Source organism: Echiichthys vipera, assembly GCF_963691815.1.
Source record: "Echiichthys vipera genome assembly, chromosome: 9".
Taxonomy (NCBI): domain Eukaryota; kingdom Metazoa; phylum Chordata; class Actinopteri; order Perciformes; family Trachinidae; genus Echiichthys; species Echiichthys vipera.
In genome coordinates this window covers 3,556,553-3,577,482 of record NC_139834.1, presented here as the reverse complement: position 1 = coordinate 3,577,482, position 20,930 = coordinate 3,556,553, and the positions used below count along the sequence as shown (strand labels likewise).

Below are 20,930 nucleotides of genomic sequence, written 5' to 3'. Positions count from 1 at the left end.
TCACCACACCTCCCTTCCCTGACTTTCTCATTTTCTAGAATGCAATTGTTTATTACCTCAGCAAAAACCCTTGGAAACTGGAATAACTTCAAGCGAAACCAGTGTTTTATTTAGATGCAATGATGTAGAAAAAACTAAACGCAGTCAATTAATAGTTTTTCTGCTGATGTGAAAGTTTTGTATGAATGTAATCTGCATAACATCTTACGAAATATGACGTTCTATTTAATGTAAAGGGCGACCGGATTTGGATCGTGATACGTTTGGGATACAGAAGGTGAGGGTTAGGTTTAGGCATCAAAACGAGTTTGTTAGGATTCGAAAAAAAGGTCTTGGTTAGGCTTAGTACTACCAGGACATGAACGCCGGTTCCCAGATTGGAAGTCCTGTGTTTTGCTGGTTCGTTTTGTTTGTAATGGAGTCGTCGTGCCGCTCATCTGAATGATCAAGAAGCAGAGCCGTAAAAATGTCAAAGGGAACCGACATCACAGCTTTATATCTGCTAAAAAAGCACCTTAAATCTGCAACATGGTGCCTTTTGTATATTTAAGAAAATGTGAAGACGGATATCCAAGTTGCGAACATGCCGTTGAAAGGTGACTGCAAAGGGTCCAAGAATTTGAATAGGTTTCAACATCTTGGAGATAATAATCCACCTCTTTATGCTCAAGTCAAGGTAATAAGCAAAACCTTTCCTATCTAATGTAACGGCACTAAGCTGGAGTCAAACTGGGCAGTTCAAAATGGGCTGAAGTAAAGTTCCTGTTCACTCTCGGGGCGCACTCACACTGTCCTTCCGCAACGGGCCAAAACAGGTTTTTCGGGTCAAGCCTAGTGCGTTTGACCAGTGTGAGCCAGCTGGCCGTCCACGACCCGTCTGAGAGAGATGGGCTTTTGTAGAGCACGTTTGCACATGTACAAGCACGAGCACAAGGCCTACGACGGTTCTGACGTCATTTCCTGTGCGCCTGTTGGGACATAGAAAAAAGAAGGAGGGACCATGCGTGGACATTTAAAACAATGGCGGTGAAAGGTTCACGTTGGTGTGATGCAGAGGTGGAGTGTTTACTGCAGATTTGGTCGATGAAAAGATTCAAAAACAGTCGACAAGACGCACAAAAACTCTGAGGTCTATGGAAATATCTGTTAACAAAGCCACGCATCGCGATGACGTCAATCAATGTGTGTGACGTGTTACGGCGTGATGACGGAGAGGGAGACGGCGGACAAGTACCCTAAAGCCCGGGGCACGGTGTGAGTGCGCCCTCTGAATCTCATGGGGGTTTGTAGTCGTTACCTAGATGTAACTCCAGTTCTTTAAGTACACGCTGAACCCTCTGTTTTCAATACAAAGTATTCTGACCCGACCCGGCTACACCTGCTGCTCAGTCTTTCCCGGGAAAATTCCTCTTGTGAACAGGAAGGATGCCTTTTATATTTTCAGAAACAGAAGCAGGAAAAGAGCAGAAGCAGTAACAATCATGGCTGCAAAATGACCGAAAAGCGTGCACTGCAGGAACTGATTTGTGTCTGTATTGATTGTTTTTGCCGTGATGATCGCTGGTGACACATTTCCTCTTCCACTCCACCAGTGTGTTTATAAAAATGAATCATTATCCCCCTATAGTAAAGGTGTGTCTGCTGTACGTAGTGGAAATAGCACTTCAAAAGAAAGAAAGTGTCTGGGAAGATCATGTGACTACGAGTAAAAGGCTCTTGCTTCCTGCTCTCCTAACTCTCTTCCTGCTTCTCCACAGAGGGGGCGGAGTCTTCCCCGGCAGTAGGAGGAGAAAGAGGGGAGAATAAGGAGCAGAAAGACGCTCAGGTCTGTATTCATTTGGCTCACACACGCACACACACCGGAGCACACCACACACTCACCGGCAGCCGCGCAGAGCTCTGAACTGAACTCACGGCTGGTGCTTTGAAGCTGCAGTTGTCTGGTTTTCCCTGATTTTTAAGATCTGTGTGACTCGTATACATCATGTGAGTAAAGTTTACCTTCTGTGCTGTTTGAGCAGATCAGAGTGCCTGCGATGTGTAGACATGTTCTTGTGTTTATATACTCTAAAAGGGGGGGAGGGCTTGTTGCTCCAGCAGGTATCGACAGCAAACTTTGAGTTAACGACTTAAGCTTTTGTTTGAATTTCATGAATCAGTTGTAAATAATCGTTCTCACCAGGCGTCTCTATTGTGATAGTGACCGTTCAGAGCCACTGAACTGCTCCGTTATAACAGAGGCAGCTATTGCCTCTTTCTGTGTCCCAGCCTGAGCTTCCTTGTCCTTGAGATGGCATGCCAAATCTAAAAATACTGGTCTTGATTATAACATTTGGCAGCTCTGCTTCAGGACTATTTTCATTCTCTCAGCCCTCTCAGCTGCAACAGGGTGAGAAGCTGCGCGGCTGGCTGGCAGAGCGGACGCATTGTACCTCCTAACTTGGTTTCATGTTGACGTTTTATTCCAAGCAGAGAAGGAAAGCGTGAGCGAGAGTGTCGTCATGGCAGAGATGCTTCGGCTCATCTCACAAAAGGCGCCGATAAGAGTGAAAGATCTGAAAGTGTCATGAGCTCGTCTGTCTCTCTTAGATGCACAGAGATACTTCTGTTTTTGAGCCTGTGTGTGTGTGTGTGTGTGTGTAAGAGTAAGAAATGTTGAGGGGCATACCGCAGCAGACCGTTGGCTAAAACAAACAGAAACTCCCTTTTCCATGACCGCTCTTTAGACTTTCAGCACCTCTCTCTGCTAGTAAAGGTAATCAGGGACTATAAAGGGTTAATAGTCCGCTAGAGAGTACAGTATTCAAGTGTGTTTGTACATGTGAGTGTGTTGTGTGTGCGTGTGTGTGTAAAGCACTCCCTGTAGCCAAGCCAACAGTGAGGCCTAGCCATTGAGGCGACTCCACAGTGACCACTCTCCCTCCCTCGAGTGTGCCTGCGCGCGTGTTTGCGTGGTGACTCCGTAGCTGAGTGAGGACAGCAGTATGTGATTGCGTCCACGCCTGCGTGTCTCTGGAATGTGTTCATCACCACGTTGAAGGGGGGGGGGCATTCTCTGTCTCTGTCTCCCTGAATTTTTTGTTTGCCTTCAGGCTCTACCGTTGCAGCATCGACGTGTGTGTGTGTGTGTCTCTGTCTGCGTTTACATGCACATCAGCAACCCGAAAATGGCCTTAGCCCGGTTAAGGGAATAAACGGATTATTGAAGTTCCCCTCGTATACATGAGCAGGGGTTGAATGGGAAAATGACGGAGTAACTCGACCACAGATACAGTAGGTGGTGCTCCACCAACATACAATCGGTGTGAATACAGCTTTTTTTACGGTTCACCTTGGTCAAAATCGCAAACGGCGACTTTTGGACAAAATTACGAACGAAACAGATCTTCTTGTTACTTGCCGTTGCAAAGTCCTCCCTTGGTTTAAAGGTAACGGCCCATTGTTGTTTTTTTAACGTTGCTTCCTGGTTTATTCTACTGCCGGGTCAAAAGCCACTGCTACAGAGTGGGGAGCATGCACAGACGAGAAACCCGATAATAATCCGAGAACGCTGTTTACATGCGCGAATAATCTGGGAACTGAAAGAGTTCTCTTGGTCTTTTAACCGGGGTATGGTGCTTACATGGTGTTTAAGAAACCGGGGTATACCCTTAACCTGAACATAATCAGGTTTATAAACTGCATGTAAACACGTGCATGTGTGTCTGTGTGTATTTTATCTGTATGTGCAAGTCCCCAGGTGTATGTGTTACCTGACAGATTAGCTCCAGTTGAATGAGACAAGAAGCGCCTCAAGCCACTGATCCTCACACTCACACTCACACTCTTACACACACACACACATGCGCACACACTCGTGAAACTACCCTCATCTCCCCAAAGATGTACCGATCAGTTTGTGCGGTATCATCAAAGTTTCCATAATCAGCAGAAATTCTTTGCTGGGTCAGAGTTATTTCACCCTCTAGAGGCTCAGCAATGCCTGAATCTCTACAGGCATTTTTAATCTGAGGGGCTATAATCCAGCATGCTAGTTCTCCAGCACAGCTACAAAAACAATCACCCAACATCTTATCATTAAATGTATCTGAAATAGAATTGACCTATGCTGACTTTTCCACCTCCAACTAGACTTAAAGTTGCCTGCCATCCTGAATCGTTTGCTTCGTAGTCTTCAAAATGTTGGTTTGGTGTCGCAGAGAAAACTAAAAATCCATATAACTTTATCTACTGGGTTGTGCCGGTGCAGTAAAGGATGCAATGCTATGTTGATTGGGGAGCTCTCTGGGTGTCTGTCTCACAGTTTGTGAGATTCTAGCTTGGTGTTACTTTTCCATTTCTTTTACAACTTTTTAAACGTTAAATACAGAAGAGTGGATGAAAACAGGGCTGCAGCGGTGGATTATGTAAGCGAGAGGGGCTCCGCAGGTGCTGTATCATCCGCATGTGCTGCCCAGATGCAGTGAGGTCACCGAAGTGTCCTTACCCTGTAACGTTGTTGTTGTGTGGAGACCGGATACTTTCTTCTAAGATGCTGAAGCGTTGATGTTGTGCTATGAAAAGCTAGTTAGGTTTGACAGAAGACATGCTGAACAGATGTTTCCTTTTAGTTTCAGCGCGAAATGATGCAGCACTTCGGGCACTTCCTGTCATATTCTCCGGCCACTTTGACCCCCTGCTATTTTCTCTTTCTTCCTTCACTTTGTAATCTGCACTATCAGGTCTTCTTCACGGCACCCAGCATGAATGTGGCGTCCGTTTTCCTCAGGGTAGATGCTAGTTCATACATGCTAGACGTCCTCGGCTTCAAAGACATGCAACAGACTGTTTAAGACTGACTCTAAAACAACACTTTTTCCACTTTTTTACAACGAGAAATCACCAACGAAGGCTTTTAAAGTTGTACTCTGTAATATTTTCATCTATTTAAGTTACAACCTATCAAAGAGTGAGTTCAAACAATGGTGATTGATCATAGGACCCACTAATAAAAGCACTCTTGGCACTTTTGCTGAGTTTTCTAATCTGTGTGTCTGTGGAGACATTGTAAACAGGCCGCCATGTTACTGACGCTGCTGACAGCGGTTGGTCTGCCGGCCCAGATCGTGACGGTTATGCTGCGTTCGCTTGTCATTGGAAATGGGGAACTTTAGTCAGAGCAGAAGTGTAATAGGAACATGTGTGTGTGTGTGGATTTAAGAGGGGAAGCTATAGGGGACGGACTGGAAGTAGAAAGGTTAATGTGTGTCAATGAAGTTTTACAAAAGAGCAAAAACAAAAATAACACACATAGTGACCATGAACGTAACAAGATGGACGCTCTGAAAGAACAGGCTCACCTGCAGTTACATCTCACCGCCGAAGGGGCCGCGAGAAATAAGGTGTCTCAATTATTATGGAGTACAACTTTAAACCAAAAACAACACCATTAAACTATTTCCAGCAGGAGTAAGATCTGAAATTGGGGAGAAATGAACCACATCAGCAACCAAGATTATTGCTTCCCCTGATGTTAGCATGTAGCTACATGTAACCTAGATCGCAGTGGACGTTATAGCAACACTTAGCATCAAAACTTTCCAACAAAGGCTTCTAAAGTTCAAGTTCCAGCAGGACTGGGATCCAAGAATGGTATAAAATTCACAATATCTACAACCCAGATGCAGCTTTCCCTGACATTATAGTACGTAGGTGGCTATATTTAGTAGTGTAAAATGTAAAATGCAAACACTGCAGTTACGTCTATTGTCATTTCAGATTACATTCATAGCGGAACATGTTTGATTGTGTCGTTTGTTTTTTATTCTATTTATTTATTTTAATTTCCTTACAGTAGAAAGTGTCGCTCTACACCGTAACTGTCTGTTAACGCTGTTGAATGGCATTGATTACTGATACCTGCGCAGTGATGATGTCAACACGTCCAGTGGGTGTTAACTAGCATCTACCTGTCCACAGCGTAAGCCTGTTGTGCGACCGTAGTAACCATCATGCGTAAACAGTGTGTGTGTATATTAACAATACATTTCTTTAATCAAACAAAGCTTTGATGTACATTCTTTACATCGATACTTTTTACGTTGAATACCTTTTTTGTATTGTATTATGTAGTTCTTGTTCATGTCGCAACCCATATTTAGTCAGTTTTTTTATTTGTGTAATGTGGGCAAAAGGCAGATGTTCTAATGTGTTTGTCTTAGGTGCTGCTGGGTTTTAGTTTTCCTGAGGGAAGACTTAGCCACCTGCTCTCCACTGATTACCCTCTCAGTGAAAACCCTCTCCCTGACGTGCACACAGAGAAATGAGGGTGCTGACATTCATGGAGGCGCAGCTACACGCATACACGCATGAGACAGGATTTCATTGGACCCCCTCCTCACCCCACCCCTGGGTGTAATTGTGCATGGATGTGTGTGTTTCCTGGGGCGAAAGGCACAGACATACAGTGGAGGAGGGGGGGTTAAGGGAAGACCAACTGATGGAGAGAGTGGGGGGAGGGCCGTCCAAAGATCAACCTAGATGCTATAACAACTGTCTGCCTATTGTTCAGCGGTTTGTTTTTGCTCGTCCACAATAGTTGCATAACCCTGTAGTCCAGACACTTCAGTCATGCATGCATGTCAGGCGAGTTCTCCTCCCAGCCAAGTGCTGCTTCAGTGGGAAATGAGCATCGAGCCGGAGCTGGTTGCTGCACAGCACCGCGTGTTGAGGCCAGGGCATTAAGGCTGGAATCCCGTGAGGTCCGGCGCTCACCTCTCTGTCTTCGTTAGCTGTCTCTGGAGCTCCCTAAATCAGCCTGGAATGGGCGTGACTGATAACCTCTTGAACTCTTCTGTTAAGCTTTTTATTGACTTACAGACTGAAGCTGGGCCGTCCCAGTGGGGTGATGGGCTGAGGCCTGCGTTGCACACAGTAACCTGATCTTTTTAACGCCCAGGTTTTGGTGTATTTTTCATTAGGTCGGACTATCATTCAACCAGAAGATACAAGGGAGATGCTTAACTGAGTTAGCTAAGCCTGGGGTGTGCAAGCGGCAGCCGCGGTAAGAGTTTATCAGATCATGAGGGTGGTAAAGGATGACCCTTGCTTCAGCACTGAAACACACTGGAATCACTTAACTTTACATTTAGTTAAGAAACTAATATTTTCATTGCATCGCGGATAGGACACATCTTTTTTTTATTGCATCCTTTTTTAATTCACTTTCAATTTGTGTTTGTGGTTGATACAAACTTGCACAGCGATGTTAAATGTACATGCAACAAAAACTTTTACACTATATTTCTTGTAATAGGCTCCATCCAGCAAATGAGAAGATTTATTTGTGAGGATATTCACGGTATTTATGGTTTTCCCAAAAATGGAAATTCAACACAATTCAACACACGGTTTCTCTTGTAATCTGGAATACAACCAATTATTGTCCCATCCCTGTCCATAATTTAAAACGACAACAAGAGATTATATTAAAAAAAATAAATAGGGATAGGCGTGAGTGATCGATGAACTTTAACATATGGGAATTTATTTAAGTTTTTGTGAAGAAACAATGTTTTGAAGTTGTGGTCGGGAAAAATAAATCTCTAACTGTGACTGTTTTGATTGAGTATAAGCTTTTGGTGTCGGGTAGGCTGTATTGTTGTGCGTCATTATTCCTGCAGGAAAATGCGACTCGTTCTAAAATTAGATTTGGAAAAACGAGTACTCGATTGGACCTCGAGGAATTGATGCGATCCCTCCATCTTGGAATTGGCCCTACTCAAAAACTATATTCATTTGTGCCCAGAGATTGAATCCTAAAAACTTTGGCGACCTCCTAACTTTTACTCTAGCTGCATTAGCATTAGCAGGTAAACTTTATTTTACTTTACCACCTCCTTTATGGGCCTCTATACATAGTGCATGGATGTGATACACTGAAAAAAATAGTTAGTGGAGACTGAGTTGTTGTCTTGTTAAACAATTTCCAAGGTCAACAATGAACTTTTCTGTTGTTTTCTGTTTTTAAAAAAAAAAGAGGTTGACTGAGCAAATAAAGGCAATATCATCCTACTGAGAGCTGAGAGGCTTTAGTGAAGTCTATACTTAGGAGTCTCGTTGTTTTCTTTGAGTTTTTAGTGTTTTTTTATGTGAAGCAGGGGTTCGATGGGACAGACAGTGCATTGTGTACAGGCTTTATGGCAAAGAGGCAAGTCCAAGTGCCCAGAAATAGAAGGGTTAAGGTCACCGTAAAACCAGGGTCAACCTGCTGGCCACACACACACACACACACACACACACACACACACATTCACAAGCAAACACTCCAGCTGAGTGTGTTTATTTGTTTTTCTGTCTTTCTCATACGTTTCCCATTGTGAAATGCGTCACTGCTTCCTGCTCATCCCTCAGTGGGCGACGATCCTGAGAAATCACTGCTGACTAACTCGCTGAAACTACCCCTTTCTTTCTTTCTGCTCGGGTTGAAGGTGACTCTTCTGTATTTATGATACAGAGATTTTTCTCAGAGAATGAAGGATTTAAATATAGTATCATGCGCACGTGTCCCTGAGCAAGAATCCCTTGCAGCTTATAGGACACTCAACCAGACCTCTGCGATAGAATTGAAATCACCGCGCCATGTTATCTACACTTACATCATTCATTAGTTTACAAGATTAAAGATGTGCACTTCGGTGTCAAAGCTTCAGACTGGACAGGAGGGGATGTCTGGTGACGGCTCTTTAGGTGGAGCGTCTGTTGTTTTCTATACAATCTGGGGTCAATGTCCGCTGTGACCAAGGCCACTGCGATATGGCGACAGGCCAGCTGGCGTCACAGACCACACACATGAGCGCACCTTGTTCCTGTCCCTCAATGTTTGGACCCTGAGCGCCGCATCTTCCTGTTTTGATTTTTGTTGTTGTTGTCATGATTCGAGACACTTTCTAGGGGGTGAAAAAAGGAAAGCTCGGGGGCGTCATTACAGAAAAATGTCTTAACTGCTTCTCCGATCTTAACTTTCATAGATAAGAACAATCCTATCTCCCTATTACAGAAGCAGTTGTTAAACTGTGCCCTATCTTATCTCAGACCTGCTATCTTATCTTAAGAAGTCCTAACTAGAAGTGTAAACTCAGGGCACACTCACACTGTCCTTCCGCACCGGGCCAAAACAGGTTTTTCGGGTAAAGCCTAGTGCGTTTGACCAGTGTGAGTGCAACCGCTCCGCGTCTAGCTGCGGTCAGCTGGCCGTCCACGGCCCGTTTGGGAGAGGTGGGCTTTTGTAGAGCGTGTTTGCACATGTACGAGCACGAGCGTGCGCACATGTACGAGCACGAGCACAACGCCTACGGCGGCTCTCACGTCATTTTCTGTGCGCCTGTTGGGACGTAGAAAAAAGAAGGAGGGACCATGCGCGGACATTTCAAACAATGGCGGCGAAAGGTTCACGTTGGTGTGATGCGGAGGTGGAGTGTTTACTGCAGATTTGGTCGATGAAAATATTCAAAAACAGTCGACAAGACGCACAAAAACTCAGAGGTCTACGGAAAGATTTATAAACAAAGCGACGCATCGCGATGACGTCAATCAATGCGTGTGACGTGTTCCGGCGTGGTGATGTATGGACAGGCAAGAAGCATTCTCCGAGGCCCAGGTAGTGTGAGTACAAACGGGCTGGCCAGCGGGGGGAGACGGAGGGGGGACAAGTACCCTAAAGCCCGGGGCGCGGTGCGGAAGGACAGTGTGAGTGCGCCCTCAGTTCTTCAGTGGACACTCGTCCCGTCATGCCTGAATCTGTGTTAGCTAGTTAGCTTGCTGTAATAAACAAGATAACATTTTTTAGGAAGCTTTCTTCCATAAAGACCGTTCCTAAGTCCTGCTCCTTTTTGCTGTGTGCTCAAATAACATCTGAGCTAGCTTGGTACTCAGCAGAACCGCGGTCAACTTTCCCCTTTCCTGTTAGATAATGTTAGCAAAACGTTAGCTAGCTAGCTAATGCAGAGCTATCCTACATCAAGAACAGAGTCTTTTCTGACTAGTGTGTTATCTTAAAAACATGTCAGCAACCTGCCTATTTCTATTTCCGTAATATTAGCACAGACATAAGGAGAAAGCAAACCTTTCTTTGTCATTTGGACGTCTTTTTCATCCATAAGAAAGAGGTACAATGACAAATGTTCAAACAACAGGGAACATGGCACTGTGGCGTTGTAGAAATACGAGGCTTGGACCCTGAAATCATATTTTGAAACGGCGTTACGTCACGACTTAACAGCCGGATATGTTAACTACGTAGTAAGCTACTGTTTTAATTTAGGACAGGGTCTATGCCATCCTAATTTAAGATTACTAACTTTGGAAATTTAGTTAGGATGGTTCTGTAATTCCTGAATTCCTATACTATACTTGCTTTACTTAATGTAGTTAGGAAACATGTTACGAGGCCCCTGGTCTGTGTTTCTCATTCCCTCTCCTGCCAAAACTCATTTCCTCACGTGTTGCTGTTTGCTATTTAGTCACACACTTAGTAACATTCCTATAATTAGTCTTAAGCAGGCAGGTTGGTAGTTGACCACTCGGCTGTGGTTAAAGATGAGTCATCCCTTCCTTTCAGCTGGAGCTTCCTCTGCCACGCTTTGCAACACTTCTGGTCACAAAGACCTGAATAAGTGCACCCCCGTTTTTGTCTTTCTAACGTATTACTCACTCGCTTACACACTGTGAAACACGATCTCTTTCTCACACACAGCAGACATTATAAGCCTTATCATTACCCGCTAATGTGGCGGTCGGAGAGCCAAATGTAAAAGCGGCCCGATTCACAACAACACAGCGGTTAGCATATTTTATGATAATGGCACTGAGCAAGTTTCCATTGCGGAATAGGAATAGCATTTCTTGGTCTGTCGCTGTGGTGGGTGCCTGCGGTGCGCTCAATGCTTTTAGAGGCATCGGCTGTTTGTGTAACTGCAGAACAGAACATGGACGGAAAACAAAAGACGGAAAGTTAGAAAAACAAGACAGAGAGTCTGAGAGAAGTCTGTGTTTTACAGAGAAGTATCCCTAACACACACACACCCACACACTGATCCATGGACTCTATTTGTAGCTTGATCAATTCACACCTCGTTTGTTGGCAGCCAGCGGCCTTTTCTAGCTGCCTGACCCTGTACATTGAAAAAGTGAATGACTATAGCTGCTGTTTTTAGGAGTGACTGTCTAGGCTGACGATATTTGCATGTATAGATAGCTCTTCCAAACGCCAAACAAGGAATGTAACTGGGTTTGCCTTTACATACTCCCAAATCTGATCTCCATGCAGTGTTGGCACCTTTTTTTGATCCTTTTCAGGCCTTTGCTCCAGCTTTGTATCAACAATAATTTGTATAAAGGCTCATTTTTATGCTCCCGTTTTGTGCGTAAATAGAGACGTGTGTTATCGACGTTCTAATCGTCACTCATCACGCTTTCATGCGTCCTCTACGTTGGAATGGACGTTGAGCAAAACATGCTCTAGATGGCGTCGTTCAAATTCAAAAGTTACTCTAATACAGTTTTTCCTACAACAACAAACATGGGGACGATGAAGGAGATAACGATCCTGTGTCAGTTGAGAAGGAGGCAAAATGGTGGACAGCGTTGTAGACGGCGGTGGTCTGTGAGACACTAAAGACGTCCCAGAGTGTGGACGGAGAGTTACAGTCACTGGTTTTACAGACGAGAGAAACGTAGCTTTTAGTATTTCAGGATGTCCGTCTGGGCTTTTAATAACTCGCTCGCTCCTGATATTCACGCCAATCCTGGTGTGAAATGCCCAACACTGCCCCCACGTTGTCTGGTGGTACTGCAACGTTTGGTCCGTATCAGTACGCATCCGTGATCTTGCAGAGTACGGACAGAAGGCTCTGTCCGTACCCGTATGCGTCTCTAACGTAGAGCATAAATGAGCCTTTAGTAGTTTAAACTCTTTCTATCTCCAGTAGTATCCATAGCCAAACTGTTGTTGCTGTTATTATTATTATTATTATCAATTGAACTGGAGGGATATCACTTTATGTTTTCATGATTTATCCACTAAAGTAATGGTTGAAAGCGTGTGTCAGACGTGGGACTCGAGCCTTTCAATTTCCATTATGTTGAAAAGGAAAATAGGAGTCTAAGTAAGTACGTGTCCACTTTTTTTAGACCATTACATGTTGAATTGGGACCTCTGTCAAAGTATTTGTGTCATTTTCTCGTCTATTCGTAAATAAATTGGCCTTTCCTTTGGACATGAAAAGGCTCTAAATCTGGACTAAAGGATGTGTTTTTATCACCGGAGGCCGGTGCGAGGGTAACGACGAGGCCACAGCGTACTAAACCTGAGGTGGCTGAGGTTTCTGCGACCAGACATTTGTCTTCACTCGTTCTGCTAAAGCTTTTCCGCGAGATGGGTTTTACACAAATGGAAACGTATACGACTGTTATTGGACTGAAGCTGGTGTTGAGTTTCAGTCAGTGATGAGGCAGAAGACCTTTTCCTCGTGTTTCAAGGTGTTATCGAGGTCTTTCCTTTCTGTTTCCAGACTACTTCCTGTTCGAGTAGGCCTGTTTTTTGGCGGTAAATGTTAAAAGAGCATGCATTGATTGAAAATGGAGATTCTAGGCTTCAATGTAAGTAATGTAAAGTATTCAGACGTCCTCCTGGCTGGATACTGTATGTGTGAATTATTAGTGTTTGGCTCCAGTTTTTATTACGGCCTTCTGTGTGCTTTTTTTTTTGTGCTGTGGTGCAAATGTTTTCTCTAGCAGGTGTTGCACCAGATGTTGTTCCACTGAGTTTACACTTTAAGTCTGTTTACATGTGTCAGGAAGTGCTACTGCATGTGAAAGAAGTTGTATCGGGGCTTTTGTGGCTCCAGAGGGAGCTGTGTAAAGAAGAAGTGATACCAGACCTCTATCCGGCCGTTATGACGTGACGTGACGCCCTTTCACAATATGATTTCCGGGTCCAAGCTTCGTATTTCTACAACGCTGCAGTGCCGTGTTCCCCTTTGTTTGAACAGATCTGAGTATATTTAAAACAACGTAATTGTCATTTTTAGGTCTTTCTAATCGAAGAAAAAGACGCCTAACTGATGTTAGAGGTGATCGTAGTCGTTCACATGTTCGGCCGTTGTGTCTGTTTTGTTTCAACAGAGCCTTTGGACCCAGAAACCGTATTTTAAAAGGGTGTTACGTCAGACTAAACAGCCAGATAGCTACTTAAAAGGTAGTTAGCTTAATGTTGATCACCAATGTTAGCCAGGTTTGCTTTCTCCTCATGTCTGTGCTAATATTAGAGAGAGAGAAATAGGCAGGTTGCTGACGTGTTTTTAAGATAACACGCTAGTCAGTAAAAAGACTCTGTTCTTGATGTAGGCTAGCTATGCATTAGCTAGCTAGCTAGCTAACCGTATTTTGAAAGGGTGTTACGTCAGACTAAACAGCCGGACAGCCCACTCCTCGGGGGTAGAGTTGTACTGGCATCAGTGTTTGAATCGGTAACTTTATTGGCGAATATGCAGATATGCACCGATACCACGTAATAAACCCAGAAAAAAGTACTTTAAAGTAGTTTATTTGTGTTCTTATTCACATTCTCTGTATGTCCAGTATTACCTGAGCCAGTTCATACATGAGGCAATCATATATCATCCATATATTGTTAAAAGCCTACAATGGTTAAAATAATAATTTTTATTTTACATTATTTACACAAGTTCAAGTCTCTGAAACAGTATTGGTATAGAAAATATGGTATCACAACATCCCAAGGCTTGAATCTACGTGAGCCACTACCAGGGTAACGCACCTAAATCCCAGAATGAACGGTCTGCAGTCGAGCTGCATTGTGGGTAATGTAGGCACCAAATTTTAGCATGGGAAAGGAATGCGTGGAATAAAAAAGGCGACATTTCGCGTTATGTTACCTCGATTTTCATATTATTTCTAAACCAATGAAAGCACAAGAATTTAAAGACAGGTGCGTGCGTGCGTGCGTGCGTGCGTGCGTGCGTGCGTGCGTGCGTGCGTGCGTGCGTGCTTGCGTGCGTGCGTGCGTGCGTGCGTGCGTGCGTGCGTGCGTGCGTGCGTGTGTCACTCTAAAGCCCTTTGATAAGCCAAAAGTCCTAACCATGATGATGTCGTCCTCTTCTGTGCGTCCCATGGGTTTCTGTCTTCCTGTTACCGAATCTAACTGAACAATCCCTCCTTTCTTTCCTGAAACATGTAACATTTTCTTCCCTCTCCGATCGTTTTCTTTACTCCGCGTTCGGTGTGTTTTTAGCTCTATCCCGTATATTCACTCCCCAGAGGTTTGCCGTAGGGCTTCTGGTAGCTCAATGTTTGTGAATCATTACTTTCTGTGATGCAAATGTGTTTGTAATTTAAGCTAGACTATTTTAAACTCTTCTTTGGTCTGTCACAGTTGAGATGAAAGCAAGCTCTTGCAGTTTGTGTGTGTATGTGTGTGTGTTTGTGAGTGTGTGTGTGTGTGTGTGTGTGTGTGTGTCCAAGTCTAAGCTGTCATGGTTGCTTTTGCTCTTTCTGTCTGCTGCTGGTCCAATGTTCAGGGATGACACAGAGAGGGGGGAGATGTGGGGGGAAACAGGGTCACATGTTGAAGGAGACAGGAAGGAAGACGGCTAAAAAAAGACTAATTAAAAATGTGCGGATAGATTTGCTGGAGGTTGAGGTGAGGAGGAGGTGGAGGAGGAGGTGAAGGAGGAGGAGGAGGGAGAGAAACAGGCCCACTAACGGGGTGTGATGTAACCATGGAGTGTAATGTTGTAAACGATGAGAAGCAGGGGAGGATGAGCAGCGGCGAAGAGTGGAGTGTTGGCGAAAGAGAGGGAAATGGATGAACACTGTGTGTCAGCAGTGTTTTGAATTCTATACACACAGAAATAATGAAGAAGCAACGGGGTGCAAACGTGTAGAAAGAGAGAAAACACTCCCACTGCCTGTTTGTCTTTGTTTGTTTGTCTCTGAGCTATTTTTTAGGCCAGTTTGGAGACAGTCAGTGCGTTTACATGCAGTTTAAAAACCCCATTATATTCTGGGTTAAGGGCGTACTCCGGTTTCTCAAACACCATGTTCACACCGTACCTCGGGTAAAATCAGGGTTCTCATACCCCGGTTAAAAGACCTGGAGAACTCCTTCAATACCCCGATTATTCGTGCATGTAAACAGTTTAACCAGAGTTTTATCGGGTTTCCCGTCTGCGCATGCTCCCCCTCCCCACTCCACGGCCGAGTTCTTTGACCTGAAAATTTAATAAACCAGGAAGAAGAAGAATTCCTTTATTCATGCCAAATGGATCAGCACCCCGAGCAGTTGGGGGTTCAGTGCGTTGCTCAACAGCACCTCTCCAGCCACCAGTCCACGTTCCATTCACGGTCCACATAGGGAGTTGAACAGGCGACCCTGCCGTTCCCAGTCAAGTCACCTATGGACTGAGCTACTGCCACCCAGAAACGACGCAATGGTACCAAAAAACAGCAACAATAGAGCGTTCCCTTTAAATCAAGGGAGGATTTTGTAACATCACTACCAAAAAGACTCGTTTGAGACGTAATTCTGTCCAAAAATCGTCCGTTTTCCCGCCTCTTGGGGGAAAAAGCCGTATTCAGTCCAGCTGTATGTCGGCGTAGCGCCACCTGCTGTACTGGAGGTGGGTTACTCCGTCACTTTCCCATTCAACCCCCTCTCATGTATACGTGGGGACACTTAAATAATCCTTATTCCCTTAACCGGGGAAAGGCCATCCAACCACTATTACCATTGGGGGTGGCAGTAGTTCAATCCATAGGTGACTTGGCTGGTCCCTGGTTCGAGTCCCTGTGTGGACCATGTATGGAGCGTGGACTGGTGGCTGGAGAGGTGCCAGTTCATCTCCTGGGCACTGCCGAGGTGCTGTTGAGCAAGGCACTGAACCCCCAACTGCTCGGGGCGCTGGTCACTGGCAGCCCCCTCGCTCTAACATCTCTCCATTGGTTGCATGTATAGGTCCTGTCTGTGTTGTGTGTGTATTTCGGGCCTGTGTGTGTGTAACATGAAAAAATAATAATACAGTGAAAAGACAAATAAAGGAATTCTTCTTCTTCTTCTTCTATTAGAGTTGGAGTGAGTCAATCCTCTGTTGTTCACTCTTTGTCTCTTCTTCTGTCGTGATGGAGACAAAGAGCAGAACAAGAAGAACAGTGGTGTGGGCTTTCACTGTTTTCCACAGTGTTTTCGTAGCCCCCCGCTGAGCTCCATGCAAGTCAATGTAAAAGATTGCATCTGTTTTGCCCGTTGTCCTCCTCTCCCTCTCTTCTCTCCCCCTCCTTTCTCCCTTTCAAAGAATTTTCATTTGAATGAAAACCCTGCCTCGGTGTTTTGTTGTGCTCAGAGGGGGGGAGGGGTCCAATTGGTCAGAATCCCTTTTGAGGTTGACCAATGCGAGCGCGTCTCCCGCCTCCCGCCCCGCCCCCTGTGCCCCACTGAGGCACCCGGCCTGACGTGTGATTGGCCGGCTGGGAGGAGCCAGACTCCGTATTAAAGCCTGTCCCGTCTGCTCCACTTCAGTGTTGAAGAGAGTCCCTTTCCGTCAGCGGGAGAAGAGTGTGTGTGTGTGTTTGTGTGAGTGTGAGTGAGTGTGTGTGTCTAATCAGTGCGTGTGGACGCTTTTTGTTAATGAGAGGCAGAAAACGGAGAGCTCTGCTATCATCTGACGTGGACTTCTGTCTCTTTTTAACCCTCCCCAGGACTGTGGGGCTCTCCAGCTGAGTTGCCGGGGCGTCTTTTTGTGCAGTATCACAGCTGGACGGAGGAGTCGGGACAGAGATCGTGAATCGGGGGATCCTAAAGTCTGTTGCGTTGCCGGTATCACTGCCGGGTGATCTATCAGACGTGCGTTTTGGATAAAGAGCTCCCATCGGCTGCACTGTGGCTGACTGGTGACCCCGATCCGCAGCCAAACCCCCGCCCGGGTCACCGCTGAGCTAATAGAGGTGGTCTGGCCGGGCCTGATGTGGAATTTGACCCTGACTGACCCCGTCCCACAAGCAGCCTTTCACTGAGCCCGGACTCAGTGGAAAGGAAGGATAAAAGAGCAAGAGGGGCGACCAAAAGAAAGGAAGAAGAAAAGGAGAGAAGTGAGAGCAGCAGCGCAGCGACTGGTAAGGAAGTTAAAGGGGGTTCTGGGATCGAGGGTGCGAGGGAGGAAGGGAGGAGGGGGAGGAGGAGGAGAGTGAGAAGAAAAGAGAGGATACAAAAGAGCTCTTTTCCTAAGCTCTAAAAGGATGTTCGCGGACCTTTAAAGCCCCGATCTCTCCCACCTCTGCTTCTGTCAGTTCTTCTGTTTGTCTCTAACTCACTGTGGTTTCTATGAATCCCTTTTTTGTTGCCTTTGACTCAATAAAGACAGACAAGTGTGTTCTGCATAGTCCACTTTCTTCACCTTTGTAACTGAAAACGTTTCTTTCTCTCTGTCAGCTCCCCCAGTATGCCGGTGGAGACCCTGCGGCCGTCGGACGGCCGTCTGGCCGGGGTTCCCTTCACCTCTGCCATGCCCTTCCGGATACTTAACAAGGGTCCGGACTACTTCCGCCGTCAGGCCGAGCCCGGGGCCCGTAAACTGAGCGCTGTAGAACGCCTGGAGGCCGACAAGGCCAAGTACGTGAAGAGCCAGCAGGTGGCCCTCACCCGCCAGGCTCCCATCAAACCGCCAATCATCCGCAAGCCCCTCGTTCCCCCGGGGATGATGCTCCACTGCCAGATCAGCACTCCTCCAGCCCGCAAAGTTCCCCGCTGCCCGGCTGATGTGGAGAATGGAGGAGGGAGAGATGGACCAGGGGGAAGAAGGGGGCCTGCTCTTAACTTGGATATTCTTAATAATCTTATCAATGATGTGTGTGACGGACCAATGCCCTGTTCCCAGTCCTCTTCCTCCACCTCCCCCTCCTCATCATCTCCTTCATCGGGAGCAAAGAGCATCGGCAGTAGCCTGTCAGCAGAACAAGAGAGGACCAACCAGCTCCTCAACAACCTCAAACCATTGAACCACGGCACCATCACCTCCTCGTCCACATCCTCCTGCACTTCTTCACCACTCAACAACAACCTCCGGCCCCCTCCTGCAGATCCCACCCGCCGTCCACCCCCTATCCCGGCACGGGTACCCCGCATTGGGGTCCCAGTGCCCTACTGCTCCCCTAACTCAGTGACAGTGCGCAGGGTGGACGTCCGGCCTCAGGCTGAGATAAGGAAGCCTCAGAGATCCCTGCTGCAGCCCCAACTCAGGCCCAGACAGACTGCCCAGGGCCAAGTCGCACACCCACAGGTCCCACCTCCGCCACCTCCACCACCCTCACAGAACCAATCCAAACCCCACCCCCAGGTCATCACACCCTGCAAAATGCTGCCCTCCCCCCCAGTCTACCTGCCGCCCAGTCCCATGCTTGTCCGAGCTGGCATGATCCCGCCAGCCTCCCCCGCTTTCACCCGTATATCCAACGCCAGCTCCAAGGGTTCTGCACGTAAGCACCCAGCCCTGCACCGCTCTAAATCGGACCTGAGCGACCGTTACTCCCGCGCCACAGCCGACCTGGAGCGCTTCTTCAACTACTGCGGGCTGGACCCGGGGGAAGTGGAGGGCATGGGCGGAGTGGAGCGCTTCACCAGAGCCAACTCGGACATCGTGTCCGTCTCCAAGCTCCGCAGCGTCAGCACGCCCAGCTCGGAGTGCGGGGACGACGCGGCGCGGCCGAGAGAGGACGGGGCGGGCGAGGACGACGAGGACGGTCCCGCCCGAGCCAACGAACGGGTCCCCTACGGCATCTCGGTCATCGAGAGGAACGCACGGGTCATCAAGTGGCTGTACGGCATTCGGCAGGCGCGAGACGCCAACAACGCCGTTTCTAACGTGTAGGCCGAGAAAGGACTCGGAAGAACTTGAAAGAAAAAGCAGGGAGGCAGAACTTTTTTGTATGTATTCATACGCCTGAAGAAGGGAAGCACATCTGCTCATCTCCTGCCGCCTTACAGCACGTTTAAGGATAATCCAGAAGTTGTTTTGTTCCGTTTCCAGTGAAGGCTCACGTTCGTTTTGGAATATACGCATCAGCGAGGGTTATCTGGGCTGCAGGTCAGGACTGCCTCCCTGCAAGTCAGGACTCCTTCCCTGCAAGTCAGGACTCCTTCCCTGCAAGTCAGGACTCCTTCCCTGCAGGACTTAATGGACGATACATTTCCCTTTTCCTTCACTTGATCTTGAACAATAGCGGTATACGAAAGCAATAATAGACTGGTGTAAATGATGACGGCGAGGATGAAGGCCGAGGATGTGTGTGTGATTGTGTTCCTCATGTAAAGGTACTTGGTGTGTGTGTGTGTGTGTGTTTGTGTGTGTGTGTGCCAGAGAGCTCCGCAGCACAAAGCCACTGGAGCTGCCTGAGACTCTGACGCCGCACACTGCCGTGACTGATGAGCAAAGCCGGGAAAGAGAGAGAGAGAGAGAGAGAACCACGTTGATACTGTGAAACTTCACACACACAAAAAAGAAAAAGCTTCCATAAACACATTTGTATTTTACAAAAAAAACTCTTTTGGCTATAAGACTGTTATTCTACACGTTTCTGTTCAGCATGCGAGTGAGACATTTGTACATGTTTATTTTAGGGTTCGGTCACGTCGACGAAGCACAGACGTACATTCAGGTCAGTTAGAGACCGTACGGGGGCAGCTGCAGTCAGTGCCGTCCGCGTATCTGACCGTAACGTCGTCTAGGTGCGTGTTTGCATCCGAAACGCGGCCTCGTGTTTTCAGATTAGGCTGCACCGGTGCGGCGAGAGAACTCTGTTTACTACGTATGTCGCGTCACGGATGAGAGAGAGCGAGTCGTACGATGAGAGTCGCGAGTGGACTGCGGTTGAAGTAAGTGCAGCATGAAAAAGGTGATTTTGCCTCCGGTGAGAATGGAGAGAAAATCAAAGGACGAGTTAAAGGAAAAGACTGAAAAGATACATAGAAAAATATATATCTACGGTTCTGAAAGTGTCTCAGGAAGATGTACCCGGCATACAAACGAACAAATGGACCAATATTTATTTGGAAAAGTTAATTTAATGTATTTTTTAATATCGGACAACTTTGTGTACAGAATTCAATCGTTGCTGTTAAAGTGCAATCTGATCATATCTGCTACAATAACAGTTTACGAGGGGTGGCGTTTAAACACACACACGCAGGCCCCGGCCTCGTGCTCAGTGGGACGGCTGTGAACCTGCTGCTCCGTGGGGAGAAACACTAAAAGGAAGTGACCGCCGTGTATTTATTTGACTTCCTGTTTGTCGCAGCGGGAGCAAGAGAGGAGGTCCGTCTCCCCCCGTGTACAAGTTCTCCGCCCTCTGCATCTACTTCCTTAAACTTTTTCAGGGTATTCCCTATGAGCACCAGCCAGGGTTTCCTCTTCGCACGCGTACCGAATGCACCTATCACAGGTCGACGAAGAGCAGCGTACGGCGGCAGATCAGAGGGCGGGAGAACGCCACAGCAGCAGCAGCGGCGGCGGCGGCGGCGGTGAACGAAGTGTACTGTTGAATCCGGCACCGGATGCCCAAAGAGTCTTCAAGTGAGAAATCCAAAATGCTTTACCACGGTGTATTCTAAACAATTAATAAAAAAACAAATGTAATTAAAGCACGTTGTTCACTGGTTTTGTTATTTCCTAGTGTCTTGAAGTTGACTAACCATGGTGGTGGGCCCACTCGGCTCCAGCATGTGGCTTCAAACAGCCGCTCAGAGCTGCCGCGGAGTCCTCTGGTTCTAATCTGAGCTCTGGTGCGGGTCCAGCTCAGCGGAGGCAGGTGGCCGGCCCCTCGCTTCAGCATCAATAATTGACACCGGGCACTTTCACTGATCTCCTGCACGACTTTTGTTTACT

At 46.7% G+C, this 20,930-nt stretch overlaps 1 protein-coding gene across 2 annotated transcripts; it reads left to right on the top strand.

The window, feature by feature from the left end:
* Positions 1-1,851: 1,851 nt before the first annotated feature.
* Positions 1,852-20,631, top strand: LOC310951741 (protein FAM110A). 2 transcript variants are annotated; one of them, XM_083920132.1, is made up of 3 exons: positions 1,852-1,986; positions 16,753-17,166; positions 17,483-20,631. In XM_083920132.1, exon 3 carries the CDS (start codon positions 17,493-17,495, stop codon positions 18,915-18,917), a length of 1,425 nt encoding a protein of 474 aa, XP_083776258.1. In that variant the 5' UTR covers positions 1,852-1,986; positions 16,753-17,166; positions 17,483-17,492; the 3' UTR covers positions 18,918-20,631. The 2 variants fall into 2 exon arrangements, with proteins under 2 accessions (XP_083776258.1, XP_083776259.1); XM_083920133.1 differs by lacking the exon at positions 1,852-1,986 and having other exon boundaries at positions 16,606-17,166.
* The last annotated feature ends 299 nt before the right edge of the window (positions 20,632-20,930 follow it).

Coding starts and splice junctions, on each gene's coding strand:
- LOC310951741 (XM_083920132.1), top strand. CDS start 17,493: ATGCCGGTGGAGACCCTGCGGCCGTCGGACGGCCGTCTGGCCGGGGTT.